Source organism: Vombatus ursinus, unplaced genomic scaffold (assembly GCF_900497805.2).
Source record: "Vombatus ursinus unplaced genomic scaffold, bare-nosed wombat genome assembly UNPS02014801.1, whole genome shotgun sequence".
Classification (NCBI taxonomy): domain Eukaryota; kingdom Metazoa; phylum Chordata; class Mammalia; order Diprotodontia; family Vombatidae; genus Vombatus; species Vombatus ursinus.
The window spans coordinates 23,660,781-23,673,999 of record NW_020954579.1 but is presented as its reverse complement, the minus strand read 5'-3'; the positions used below and the strand labels follow the sequence as shown (position 1 = coordinate 23,673,999).

The 13,219-nt window shown below is 35.2% G+C and overlaps 1 protein-coding gene across 1 annotated transcript in view; it reads right to left on the bottom strand.

The window, feature by feature from the left end:
• LOC114051176 (ATP-binding cassette sub-family A member 9-like) overlaps window positions 1-13,219 on the bottom strand; it is an 83,804-nt gene that overhangs the window by 45,315 nt on the left and 25,270 nt on the right. The window contains 4 exon segments of the mRNA XM_027873391.1: window positions 4,284-4,417; window positions 5,237-5,403; window positions 8,720-8,918; window positions 10,873-10,992. Coding sequence (XP_027729192.1) covers window positions 4,284-4,417; window positions 5,237-5,403; window positions 8,720-8,918; window positions 10,873-10,992 — 620 coding nt within the window.

Below are 13,219 nucleotides of genomic sequence, written 5' to 3'. Positions count from 1 at the left end.
CTTTCTTTCTTTCTTTCTTTCTTTCTTTCTTTCTTTCTTTCTTTCTTCCTTCCTTCCTTCCTTTCTTTCTTTCCTTCCTTCCTTCTTCCCATTCCCTCTTTCCATATAGGGTATCATACCCTTACCTGTGTGTGCTCTGCCCAAAGGAATGTAAATTTTGATTCACTAAATCTTTTTTTTTCCCTTAAGGATCTCACCTTAAAGCCAAATTACTATAATGCCAGACTAGAACTCAAGAGATAATAGGACTGGATATTTAGATCTGGCAATCTTCTTCATAGCAATGATAATTAAATCTGTGGGAGCTTCTGAGATCACTAAGTGTGATAACAGAGAAGAAAAAGAGGAAAAAAGCTCAGGATAGAGCCTTGGGAAGCACTTATAGTTAAGTAGGTGTGACCTAGATAAAGATCAGGAAAAAAAGACTGAAGTATAGATCTACATCTCATTTGATTTGTGTTATTCCTGCAGTCTCACCCCAGCTGTTTATCACAGAGTCAGGAACAGGTACCCTCTATCCATTGTTTTTTTCTCATGTGGATAGTAAGGTTGAACTCTTGAGTGCTTACGAATCTAATTTGTACGATGTTCTAGGAATTGATGCAATCACCGCATCATCTGATAATAGGAGTAACTAGAAAATCCTATTATTAACAGGAATTTCTTCTTCTATTTGGACTTTGCCCTAGACACTTACCAATGGTAAATATCTTCCTCAATGATGTGATTTATGACTCACTCGACATTACTAATGAACTCAAACAAAATTCTGTTGTTACTTCTTTCAAGGAATCTGGTATGATTTTGACATATATCTGAGAGATCCTTTATTGGAAAAGAGTTTTTATGTTGATATTTTGCTCTACTAAATTAATTGCTTCTTAAAATAAACTTTTAAAAGATAATAAGCATAGTGATATTTTATATCCTCTATACTTTTTAGTCAATGATATCTCTGTAAAGATTTTCTCAACTGGAGATATCATTTTGCAAAATCCTGCTTGTTCTTTCATCAAATATATCCTCAATATGCACATCATAAAATTTTGGCATGAATTATATGGATCAGTAATTTTTCAAATGTTCTTGATCACCTCTGTGTGTGTGTGTGTGTGTGTGTATGTGTGACAATAGGAAAAGTGCTAGATTTTTCTCAAAAGATAGTAACTCCCTTTCTTTTAGATATTTTGGGAATTGATCCTCTCAAGGCCCTCAAAACTGTGTCACTACCATCACAGATTTCTACTGATTGGATCTAGTCTAGACTAGCTGCTTATCTCATCTTTGTTTTCTTCAGTGTCATTTTTTTTCAGTCTTAAACAACACTTCTAGAACAGACAATAAAATCCAAATTTCATTTCTCTACTCTCCTTGATGGTGAAAAGAATTTGTTTAAAAAAAATCTCTCCAGATATTTTTCATTTCTCCTTTGTCATTCTCTTTCCAACTCTATAATTAAATATTCTCAAAATTATTGCTTAATTGGTTGACTTGTCAAGTTCTCTTGAAATTTGATTCTCCACTCTACTGTTTTTACTGCTTCATGAGGAAATAGGTCTCAGAATCTTCAATTATTCTTTTCCATAAGAATCTAAAAATGAGTTTATATTCTAAACTGGTATGGTCCTACTGGCTGCCATAGTTCTCTGCTGGACAAATATATGTCTGCAGAATAAATATGTGCTGCCTAAGCTGTTTTCTAGAGTCTTTCGGTTTAGTCACTATGCCAACTGATTGATACTGAATAAACTTCCATACGAAATTGTTATAATAGATATCAACGTATTTTCTGTTTACTTTCCATGGAGAGGAGGAGAGAGTCTTCAATTACTAGCTTGAATGAGCTATGTTGGAAGTAGTTTAATTATATACCAGATACATATATATATATACATATATATATATATATATATAGTTTCTTTTATTTTAGCTTTGTATTAATTTTGACAATTGTAACAAGTTTGTTGTCTGCCTCTAGAAAGATGATTGATTTAAGATTGACTGATTAGTGGATCTGTGAATTGGCTCAACGGTTCTGGAAAGCAACTTGGGACTATTTCTGAAAAGCTGCTAAACTTTGAGCTTTTGATTCAGCCCTAAGAGGTCAAAGAAAGAAGAAAAGGACCTATAGGCATAAGAATATTTATGGCAGATCTTTTTGTAGTAGCCGCATCTGGATAAATGACTAAACAAATTATGGTATTTATGTAATATAAATACTATGGTGCCATTAAGAAATGATGTAATAGATAGTTTCAGAAGAAACTGGAAAGAACTCCACAAATTGATGCAGAATGAAGTGAGTCCAAAAATTTATACACTGAGAACAACATTCAAAGAAAAACAACTTTGGGGATCACAGTTACCATATACAATCCAGAGGTCAAGCCATAGTCATAAACTCCCAAGGCAGACATACAAACCCTTTAGAAACACCCTCCCCAGGCCATTCCAAAAGTGAATGATGCCTGTACTCAAGATACAGAAACTGCATGTTCCTTTAGGAGCTGACCACCCCTTGATCCTGCCCTCCATCTAATTAGCATACTTGACACACAATTCACTCTTTCTTTGCCACATAAGCTTTGGTTATGTTAGGTTGTGAGTTCCCTAAAAGAGCTCTGCCTGCTTTGTAGTGTTACAATAAACTTTTTGCCACTTGACTGGAAGACTGCTCGAATCCTTGAATTCTTTCCAGACAACTCTGCCCTGAACCTCAATAGTTTTGGGGTCCATATACCCATAAAAATTGCATCAATGCCATTTTTCAATATGCCTGAGGACATAAACTACTGGGGTGGAAGAGAAACTCCATATTGACAAAAACTACAAGGAAAACTGAAAAAAATAAAAGTTTGGCAGTAATTTGGGTTTAGACCAATACCTTATACCAGATAGCACAATAATCTCATAATATGTACCTAGATTATTAAGGTGCAGGGGAGAGAGAATCAAATTAAATACCTTTCACAATTATGGATAAGGGTAGTGCTCTTAACTGAAAAAGGCAGAGTGATCACAAAATATAAAATGGATGATTCTGACTAGATCAAATTGAAAACATTTTGCATTTACCAAATCAATACATATGCAATAAGAAGGAAAATGGTGAGTTGAAGGGGAGGGATGGCAGAATCTTTGTATCAAATATCTCTTATAAAGGTAAAGCCAAGGTACATAGGAAATTAAATCAAACATATAAAACAAAGAATTATTCTCCAATTAATAAGAAGTCAAAGGATATGAACAAACAATTCTGAAAAGAATTGCAAACTTTTAACAACCATCTGCCAGTTTGTTCCAAATTGTTAATTTGGAAAAAAAATTAATTTAATTTAATTTAATCTGATCATTAACCAGAGTAATGCAAATTGAAATAACTGTAAGACTGGAAAATATTTTTTTAAGTGGAGGAACTATAGAAAGATAGGATCCCCATGGAGTTATGACTAGTGCAAACATTTTGTAATGCCATGAGAAATTATGCTAAGAAAGTAACTAAAATGTTCAAATACTTCGACCCAAAAATTTCATTGGCATATCTTCATAGGAAATAAAAGGCCAAAAAAAAATCCCATATATACTAAAATTTACACAGCAGCACCTTTTGTGATAGCAAAGAGCTAGAAACAAAGATTTTTTAACATAGAATATGAATACAATGTAATGTCACTGTATTGTAAGAAAAGATGTTTATCAAGAATTCAGATAAACATGGGAAAACACATGAATTGATGCAAAATGAAGCAAGCAGAACCAGGAAAACAACACACACAACTATAACAATATAAACGGAAATAGTAATAACAAACAAGCAAAAAACCTAGCATTCCCACAGAAGAGATAAGAAAATTGATCTCTGCCTTTTCTTTTCAGAAGTTGGGGACTATGGGTGGGGTCACAATGTCAGAATCAATTGATGTATTGGTTAGTTTTGCTGAACTGACTTTCTTTTTCTTTTTCATCTTTTATTTCTTTTAAGTATTTTGCTATAAAGAATGGCAACAAACTGGACAGAGGATTAAAAAAAAATCTGACTTTATCCCCTAGTTATCAAGAATAATTAGCTAAAATAAGACCAAATAGCTCAATTCCTCAGAAAGGGTATTTGAAGCCTTCTCTTCAGTAGCATACTAGCTTCCTGGAGTCCCTGTCTCCCCTTCCCCACCTCCCAACTGCTCCCAAGAGCAATCAATGGTGCCTCCCCCATTTGCAAAAATTTCTGTTTCTCCCTCTGGATAACACTAACTCATTGACAACTAGTAAACTGAGGGCTGACATACCTTTTTTGTGCCTGATACAATAATGGCTCCATTGTACGATGGATCATCTGTGCCATTTTTATTTCCAAAATTCCTTACTTCCAGAACTAGGTTCTGGTGCTTCAAAGAATCTATAAAATCTTCAATGTTTGATTCTAATGAAATATAAATAAAAAGAAATCATCATGAAAATGTCAAAATAAAAATGTGAAAATTTTATCTTTATACTCACCTCATATTCTGTTATGCTTTATCAGATGTTTTATATTTATGGCAACAAGAATGACAGTGAAGAATGAAAGAGGCTCTTTACAACTGTGAGGACCAGGCTAGTTTATTCAATATATTCATGCCTTTTAAATTTTACTTGTGCAAATAACTCAGTGATTATTAATATAGCAAACATTGGAGAATGGAAACATGATTTTTCCCATGTAAATGCATCTAGAACCCTTTGATTTAGGACATTTGGATACTGAGTGTGAAAACCCTCTCATGATTTAGTTTTTGAGTGATGAAACTGAATTTTAGATGATTCTTCAGCAAGGAATTTTTTTTCTTTTTCTTTTTAAATCATCTCTACCTTGTATTTAAAATTAGTTGCAAGGATTAACTGATTTGTCAAAATGTCTTTCCTAAACAAATCTCCCTTACAATTATAATTTAACACAATTTAATTTATCTTATTGTGTTTTATAGCCTTCCTTCTTCCACAGGCTCATTCCCTCAAAAAAAAATAAATAAACTAACACTCTGTGTGTGTGTGTGTGTGTGTGTGTGTGTGTATGTGTGTGTGTGTAGGGTTTTAGGATAGTATATATACATATGCACACTTAAGTCTATAATTTATAGAAAGTATTAGTGTGTATAGACCTTTCCTAAGTTTCTGAGCACACTAAGAACATGCTAGGTTCATGCTCTTAACAATAAAAAATAAATAAAATTAAGGCTAAATTTTAGCCCAATTTCTTTACCTGTGTTATTGATAATCAATAGGCTGGTGAGTGGACTTTGTGGATATTGTCCAGGAGACAGGAAATATGTTTTAGGTGAAAGTCCCCAAGAAGTCTCTTGACAAAATATTTTATATATTAGCACATCTAAAAAGTAAGGTATTGAAGCCAATCCAAGCAGCAGTAATCTAAATAGGAAAAAAAAAGTAACAAGTGGGCACATTGGCAGTTTTTTTTCTTTTTTATAGAAAAAGAAACGTGTATTGTATCAATCCTGCTATACATCAATATGCAGGCACATCATAGCATCTTTCTCCCTCCTCCTCCAGTAGATTATTAAGTGCGTACAAATTTTCCTATGATATAGGGAAGGAGAGAAGTATAGCTTCCTTGGCTTACTCATTCACAATATAAGACTAAATTAAAATTTTAATATTTTCTATATTTTTAAAGAAGAAAAAGGGGCACCATGGAATGCTGTGAAGTAACCTAGATTTGTAGGCAGACAAGCTAGGTTCACATCTTGGCTTCATTATTTATTGATTATATGGTCATAAACAAAATCATTTAACTTCCTCATGGCTATGTTTACTTGTCTAAAATAAAAGTTGGACTAGATGGTCTCTAAGGGCCCTTCCAGCTCTAAATCCATATTCCTTTCAAATCCTCATATTCCAAACATATAAACATTAAAATTACCAGTTCATATTTATTAAGCTCAATGTGCAAGAGAGGCTTACAAAGCTGTCAGCTTCCAGGTGTCATGCAGCAAAAATGACTTTTCACTGCTTCTCTTACTCTCTAGAGAATCCATTCAGCTCCTAATGAATTTTTGGGTTTTTTTCTGGATTGTCATACAACTAATTGATTAAGCAGGGAGAAGTATCTTGTCATAGTGAACAGAGCTTTGAAATTGGAGTCAGAAAGACCTGAATGTTGAATTCTGATATTTACTGTACAACCCTAAGCAAGTCACTTGTTACTGTACAGTGCATCAAATGCTATATAAATGCTAATTGTTGTTGTTATTATTATTATTAGTCATTAATTGGTTTATTCCTCTTGGTATTTCTCATTCATGGCCTCTTCTCATACCTTTGCAAGGGTGACAAGCCAACAAGGCTATTTTAAGGGTAGAGGACAAGGAAATGCTCATGAGCATTCATAATGGTACCCAAACACATTTCAGAGGTTTTTTTTTCCCCCTTCACCACAAAAGTGCTATTTTTTTTCTTAAGTATAGCACTCAGAGCTCGCTTCACACATAGTCCTCTATCCCAGGTTTGACTCATATTATGGGTGAATATTACACCAGAAAAATAGTTCATAAGCCCCCACTTATATCTACCTCCATTGTGAATGCAGCTTCGACAGGACAAGATTGTATGAGAAGGATTGAGAGGAGAGTAAAGGATTTGAACCAGATAAAAAAGGAAGAAATTGTGTACATGATTTAGAGGAGTTTGAACTAGTGAAGAAGGCAAGACATTTAATTTCAGAGCAAAATTTTGGGGAAGATGGAGGAAAACTTGCAAGAGAACAATCTTTATGTTCATATAAAGGCACAGAAACTTTAGGGTTCTCTCTAAGAAGATTGAATAAAGGGAAGGATCAAGGAAAACTAAGGAGGATAGAAAATTATTAAGGCATATTAAGAAGAATCAAAGAGGACTTAAAGAGAAAAACAAGAAGAAAAGAAGTTAGCTGGCAAGAGTAGGCAAGGCAGAAAGAAAAAGTTAAGTTGAACAATTAAAGAGTTAAGCAAATTGTTGGAGTGAAATGGTGGGTGAAAACGGGTGGAAAAGATATAAAAGGGTGTTTTCAAGTTACTAAGTGGAGCTAACTGGTTGTTGTTGGCAGCTAGGTTGCACAGTGTATAGAGCACCAGTTAGAAAGACTCTTCTTTGTGAGCTCAAATCTGGCCTCAGACACTTGTTAGCTGTGTGAACCTGGGCAAGTCACTTAACCTTGCCTGCTTCAGTTTCCTCATGCAAGCTGTAGGAAGAAATGGCAAGCTACTTTAGTATCTTTGCCAAGAAAACCACAAATGGGGTCACAAAAAATTGGACACAACTGAAACGACTGAACAACAAAAATTGGCTATTACCATTTTAACCAAGTGCTTAGAGAAGTGCAAACATTCACAAATAGTTGAAATAGATAAATAAAAATGATGTAAGGTGAATTTTAGTGTGTATAAGAAGGATTTTGTTATTCTTTCTAGATAATAGTTCCAGAATCCTAGATAATATTTCCCATGAATTATGATTGAAAACATCTCCAATGTGTTTGTGCAGTGAGATATAGGGATGACATCATGTACATCTGCACTATGCTAGGTCATGATGATGTTGCTAAAGTTAACCTGTGACCTTAATGTTGGCAAGATGGCTTCTTTGTCTGTTGACCGATAAAGCAAGTGATCAGTGAGTGGGGGATCCCATTTTGGGGATTTGGGTAATGCATAGAGGAATGCATGTACCTGCCTTAACCAGCTCCCATCAAGGCTTGGGGAGAATCTGTGTTTGCCTCAACCGACCCCCATTGAGGCTTGAGGGGATTTAGGGGAGTTCACAAGTTGCACTTGTCTCGATTGACCCCATCCAGACGGAAGGATTATTGCCCCCCCCCCTTCACGCCGGCCCTTGCAAGAAGGGTTGTAAGGGAATGCTTGTATGAGTTGGTGCTCCCATTATCAGCAAACTTCTTTTGAGAAGACTCGACTAGAATAAAGTAAGCTTACTTATCAACTTATTATGACTCCATTCCTGTCTTCCTGTCTGACCAGATCAAAAGCAAACCTGCTAGTGAGAGAAGTGCTAGAAACTCTCCTGTGTCTCCTACCTAAGAAATGGTGTAGTCAGTGTGTTTACTTGTCTAACAAATGGGCTGAAAATTTAACATCGGAGAGTAGAGAGAATTGCTCAGTAACCTGTATTGAGGGTATGTTTGTATTCATATTATAGCTTTGTGATAGTAGTCGGTAGTCCAAATCTAGGCCGCTCCACACCTCAGTTTGTTAGGGACAGTAAAGCATTTCTAAAGGAAACATAAATAAGTTTTCGATAGAAAAAAAGGATTTGCAGTGGAGATGACTCTTGTTAGGAGGTTAGAGAGTGGAAGTGTTACAAAAAGGAGAGAGGGAAGGACAAGGACTGTGTTATACTTAAAGCTCAAAAACAGATTTAAGGTTCTGCCTGAAGAAGTCAGAGCTGGATGTTCTGAGGAAAAAGAAAGCTATTTAACTGGGTTTGAGTTCTAACTTGGCTTCTTACTATGCTGGTTAGTAGAAGAGAGACTGTATGTTCTTCCTTGTGATTCACCAATTTTATACAAGGATCACATCCTCCCCTGACTGTAGTTCTTCTACCGAGCCTGACCCTATTCCACTAAATCCTAAGGAGTGGTGGGAAATGCTGGAGCAAAAGTTTTCCCCCCCTTCTTCCATTAGAGTTCTGATAACATATTTAAGGAGAGAAAAAGGGCTGATATTTTTATACTTACAAGGTTAGAAAAGTTTTTCTATCATGCTTTAGTTTTAAGAATCAAAGCCTTGCTATTGCCCAGACTTGTCGTCTCCACAGAGCCATGGGACTGAGGGTCACCTTCCTCCTTCCAGATAGTGAAGAGAGAGGCTGGTCAAGTTCAACAAAGTCTTCAGAGTTTGTCACTTCGGCTTGAGCCTGTACCCAACTGCCAAAATCTGTAGGCAAATTGAGAAAGAGACAAAACAAAATAAGATACTTACAAGATGCAATTCTAAATCCACCAGTTTTCTCTTTTGAAAATATTAAAAAAGCCCTATGTCATGGCCAGGGTCATGACATAAACCATAAAGCAAATTAATTATGTCCATAAGGCAGCTAGGTGGCACAATGGAAAGAAAGGTGAACTTAGAGTCAGGAAGACCTAAGTGTAGACTCTTATTAGCCATATGACCGTGGGACAAGTCACTTAACCTCCTTCAACCTTAGTTCCCCTATCTATAAAACGAACACATTAATAACACATACCTCACAGGATTGTTGTAAGGACTAAATGAGAACACATATAAAGCATTTTGCATATCTTAAATAGCTATTTAAATACTAGCTGATTTAATGTTCAAACATTTAGTGCCTTAAAAAACACAAATCCAAGAGAGAATGTGAGGCATAGAAGAAACTAAAAAACATAAATGAGATAAATTCTCTGCCCTGAAGGAACTTACTTTTTAGGAAGGAAAAATAAGACATGTACACAGACACTAAAATTTTTCATAATTTTTTTTCAATTCCATTAACTATTTGTGGTCAAAAAATCCAAACATTGAGCAAAATTAAATTAAATTATTCCTGAAGAGTAAGGATAACTGTTTGGGAGTTTGTCTTTGAAAAATGTTTTTATTCTTTCAAGTCATTTGAAAATGTATTTACCTAAAGTAGCAGTTCTTGGCCGTTTTTGTTTCATTGGCTACTTTGGCAGTTGTGGTGAAGCCTACAGACCCTTTCTCAGAATATTTTTAAATACATAAAATAAAAACATAAAATTATAAAGGAAACCAAGTTTATTGAAATAAGGTCACCAAAATATTAAAAACAAACAAATAAACAAAGAAAATCAAGTTCACAGACCCAAGGCTAAGTACCTATTACTGAAAGAGTATCTATTTTTGGTTTGGGTTTTTTGTTTGTTTTTGTTCTTGAGTACAGATCTATAACTAAGAATGCTTTTCCTTATAGAAAAGCTTTCAATTGTGCATTGGAGTGGGGTGTTGCTAACTGTAGAAAGGGACAGTAGAATGGACAAGAGATGACAGTGGCAAAGAGAATAGTTTAATGGGCAGAGAATAGTAATAGTACAAATGACAATCTGACCAGGAATAAAGGAGAAAGAATAAAGACAGTCTCCCAGAGAATTTTGCCTATCTTGATGATTGTATGGGAAAATGGGCCTGGAGAAAGAAAAACAGAAGCAATGGAACACTGAGGGTGTTAGCTTGGGGGATCGGGAGAAGAATTACTTGTATTTCAGTTATACCAGTGAAAGAACATGAGATGAGGTAGGATGCTAGGGTAGTGGTTGTTGTAGGGGACTAAGCAGGCACTAGGTCAAAGACATTTGCTAATTAATGGTCTGATCTTATTAATTAACTATGTTTTATTTATTGTTCACCTCCAGGTCCTCAAGCATAATGCCTTGGCACATAGTAAAGGTTCAATGAATATTACCTGAATTTAATTAATTAAATAATAATTAAACTGCATTAGAAAGCAGTATAGACAACTTCTTATATAGTACTATTAAAAGGACTCAAGAATTGTACCTCTCACAAATATATCTCTGGAGATATATTTACTATAATTTGTGAAATTACACCATTATAAAGTTACTCCTTTGGGAAAAATCTTTATATACTATTAAAATTAAATATGTTTGGTGAAAAATTTGTAAATAATTTATAGCTAACATACATATTAACATAAGAATTTAATAATGATTCTGAAAGTATAAGTAGCTATACACATTTCAATTATTTAACAGACTGCAAAGAAAAAATAAGTACATAGAATGAACATAGAACCTTGGGCAGTGGGGCCATTGTCAGTCAAGACATAATCATTGGCTCATACTTTCAAGTGATAATTTCACTGTTAATTTCCAGCGTTTTTATTTACCTGCTTCATCAGTTGCCATTTTTCCTTCTAGTTTTAGGAATACTTCATTCAGAGTTGTCACAGAAACACCATAACGCACAATGCTTTGGCCATTATAACTATCAATATCTCTGTAAAGGTCTAAAGAACACATCAAAATATTAAAATTATAAAAATATAAGAACTACTTAGATTGATAGTAAATATATTGCTAGACAGAAAGAAAGAACAATCTCAGAATTATCCTCAACTCATCTTTCTCCCTTACCTCACTTATCTAATCAGTTGCCAGATCTTACTATTTCTATCTCTCCAACATCTCTCCCATTTGACCCATCTTTATATTCATATGGCCATTACCTTAGTTCAAACAATCCTCTCCTCTCACCAGGACAATTGCAATGATCTTCTAATGCTTTGCCTCATTTTTCTCCCCATTCCAATATATCTTCAATACAGGTGCCAAAATGAACCTCCAGTGACCTCCTGTTGCTCACGGGATAAAATATAAACTCCTCTGGTCGGCTTTTAAAGCCCTTCATAAGCTGTCCCCAAACTCTTTCTCTCCTCATTACACATTACTCCACTTTTTACACTTTGTGATCCAACCAGACTGACCTCTCTGTTCTTCATACTATATTCCTTTTTCTTATCCTGTACCTTGCGCTGGCATGACTAGAATACATCCCCTCCTTACCTCATAGAATCTCTCCCCTCCTTCAAGATGCAGCTCATGTACCACCTTTTACACAAAGCCTTTCCTGATCATCTCAACTGCTAGTTCTCTCCCCGCCTCTTATTTCAATAACTTGTATTTATTCTGTTTAGACTTACATATGTGTACACCTTTGAGAGCAAGGTTTGTACCCAAGATGCAGTAAGAGACCGGGCAGACCAGTGCCAAGAAATCTCAGTTCCTTGGCCTCAGACATTACAGCAAACAAGTGGCCCATGCCACACCCAGAGCAGCAGCCACAGCAAGAGAAAAGGTTAGGGTAAAAGCTAGAAAACCAAGCATATGGGCACCTTCCATCAGCAAAATGAACAATATCAAAATGGGGCCTAATAGGCTTCCAAACAAGTAACGGAACCAACTTCTGGTTCAAAACTATTTTAGGAGGAAGGAGAGAAAGAGCCAAAACCAAAATCTCAGTTAAGACACTTTGAGATTAAGGCAAACCACGTGAATTCCTGCAGAAGATGAGGCCTAGTCTAAGCCACTTCAACCAGGACCAATCAGACCCTGTTCACACCACCCAGGAGTATAATGGGGAGTGAGTCTGATACAAATGCAAAGCCACAACACAGAAATTGAGCCTAAAGATACAAACGAAAAGAGGGGAATGTCACACACAATGAAAAAATTCAAAGAGATGAGATAAATCCAAGGAGTAAACTCCACAATAGATAGAAATAGAAAAGACTAACTTTACAGTAAGCTCAAGGAAAGACTCAGAGAAAAGAATGTCTTGGCCACAAAAACTACAGGAGAACCTGGAATAAACTAAAGATACAAAAAAAGAATGTTAAAGGAATTGACAGCCACGGAGGAAGATTGGCAAGAATTAATATTTTAGAAGAAATAGTGACCCTTCTCCCCCAAAAAAAGCTTACACTTGAATTGAACTACTTGATAATTAGAATAAGCCAAACAGAAAACAATGATTCCATGAGATAAGAATTGGTAGGGGGCAAAAAACCCAAATATGGAAAAATAGAGGAAAATACAAAATATGTGCTTTAAAAAAAAACTGACCAGGAAAACAGGTCAAAGAAATAATCTAATAATAGTCAGACCACCAGAAATTAGTGTCTTAAAAAAAAGGCCTGGATATCATATTTAAATAAATCATTAATGAAAACTGTTCAAATCTATTAGAACTAAAGAGCAAAGTGAAACTAGAAAGAATCCAACAGTCACCTCCAGAAAGAAATATCAAAATGAAAACTCTCAGTAATGTCATACCCCAAACCCAGAACATCTAGGCCCAAGGAACAAATGTTCCAAGTTGTGAAAATTAAAAAGCTCAAATACCAGGGAACCACAGTCTTAATCACATAAATCTTGGCAGCTACCATGATAAAGAAGAGGAGAACTAGAAACCCAATATTCCAAAAAGCAAAAGTTAAGACCTTATAACCAAAATTGAACATAAAACAAACTGAACATAAAAGTGAAACTTTTCAAAACTGAAACTTTTCAAAACTGAACATAAAAGTGCAGAGGGAATAAGGAGATTTAATGAAATAGAAGACTTTTCAAACCTTCTTGATGAGAAGGTCACAACTGAATAGAAATAGAAGCGGAGCTTAAATCACTCTCTCTCTCTTTCTCTCTCTCTCTCTCTCTCTCTCTCTCTCTCTCTCT